The 1,604-nt window shown below is 55.0% G+C and overlaps 1 protein-coding gene across 1 annotated transcript in view; it reads left to right on the forward strand.

The window, feature by feature from the left end:
* Window positions 1-1,604, forward strand: part of LOC104497327 (E3 ubiquitin-protein ligase RNF213-like) — a gene marked incomplete at its 5' end in the record, with an annotated part of 32,463 nt that overhangs the window by 29,625 nt on the left and 1,234 nt on the right. The window contains 3 exon segments of the mRNA XM_010140566.1: window positions 45-246; window positions 387-464; window positions 737-934. Of these exon segments, the coding sequence (XP_010138868.1) occupies window positions 45-246; window positions 387-464; window positions 737-934 (478 nt within the window).

The raw sequence follows: 1,604 nt of genomic DNA on the forward strand, positions 1-1,604 counted from the left end.
TAAATGCTTCTTGCTCTGAGCAGAGACTCTTCTCTCCTCTGCAGGTACTTGATCAGCCCGTCAGAAGTGGCTGACCTGCACTTGATCAGTTACGAGGTTGAGAGAGACCTGATTCCTCTGATCCTGTCCAACTGCCAGTACAGCATGGAGAAGGGAGGGGAGACGTTGCAGGACTTTGATCTGGAGAGGATCCAGCAGCAAATCATCAGCAAGTTCCTGCAGGGGAAGCCACTTGTCACCCTTACGGTAGGAGAAGGCAGCTGGCTGGGTTTTCTGCTCCTTGGCTGGTGTTGGAGCCCTGCGATGTTTGCTGCAGCCAGGTCTGCACCGTGGCAGGGTGAGCAGCATCCCCAAAGCTTTACAGCACTGGGTTCTTCTCGTGACAGGGAATACCCACCCTCGTGTACAGGCAGGATCGGAACTACGAGCAGCTCTTCAGCGATGTCAGGAGTAAGCTGGATCAGGTGGGTTTGTGCACTGGAGGAAGCAGGGCAAGCGTGTGACCCCCTGCCACCCGAGGAAATGTTTGGCTTGTCTTCTGTCACTTGCCTTGTTCCGCTGTCCACTAATCTCTCAGCATGCCTTGAGCCTGCACAAAGTGGCCTTGTTCTGTCAGGCAGGGGATAGAGTTCAGCGTCTCCCGTTCCCTCAGTCTGGGGCTTTGCTGGCAACTTGTGCCACAATGAGGAACGGCCCTAAACTAATCCTAGCGACTGCTTTGGCTTCTGGTTTCCAGAGTGCTCTCCCCAGTTCTGTGATGAGCGTGATCAGCGGGAAACTGCAGTCTTACAGCGATGTCTGTGACGCTCTGTCCGTCACCGAAATTACCTTGGGATTCCTGGCCATGGCTGGAGAGGATGGGGAAATGCCACTGACTGACTACATCGAGAAGGTTCTGCACATGGGTGACCAGACGAACCCTCATGTGCTGCAGGTGAGTCCTGAGAGCAAAGCTCTTATTCGCAGGATGAAATCTGCACTGGGTTATACTAAACCCCGCCAGCCTCATCTCCAAGCCCAGCAAAGTTCAGCTCAAAGTTATGTGGTGGAATTCCCTCCCCTCCACATTCAACAGCCGCGGAGTGAAACAACCTCCCCTTCCCCTGCAACCTGTGTTTGGAAGGTGGGAGCATCCACCAGCTTGTGATGCTCAGCAGGCTCCTGCTAACCCCTGTGGAAAGGTCAGGTGCAGGATGTGCAGAAAGTCACTCTTCTCTGCAGCACCAAGCTCTTCTGTCAGCCCAGGAAGGAGAATCCCCAGCTGAGGGTCAGCGTAACGCTAACACTGAAAAAGGGGAGGAATTTCCATTACGTGTCAGGGCTCAGCGACACTGGCCTGCCTGGCGCTGAGCGGGGTTGGAAACATCCCTTCACCTCTCAAAAGTGCTGCAGGGGAAGGTGTTATCTCCTGGTGGTGTGTGGAAGGGGCCCTTCACTGGCAGGGCACAAAGGCACTATGTTATGACACGTAGGTGTGACATAGCCCCATCGCCTTCCCCTCCCTGTCCTGACACCAAAGAGATGGACTCTTGAAGGCAAAACGGGGAAGAGGGAGAGAGCAGCCTCCGCACCCAGGGGAAAAGGGCTTAGGGAACTCCCTGCTG

The sequence above is a fragment of the Buceros rhinoceros genome, unplaced genomic scaffold, assembly GCF_000710305.1.
Source record: "Buceros rhinoceros silvestris isolate BGI_N320 unplaced genomic scaffold, ASM71030v1 scaffold6317, whole genome shotgun sequence".
Lineage (NCBI taxonomy): Eukaryota > Metazoa > Chordata > Aves > Bucerotiformes > Bucerotidae > Buceros > Buceros rhinoceros.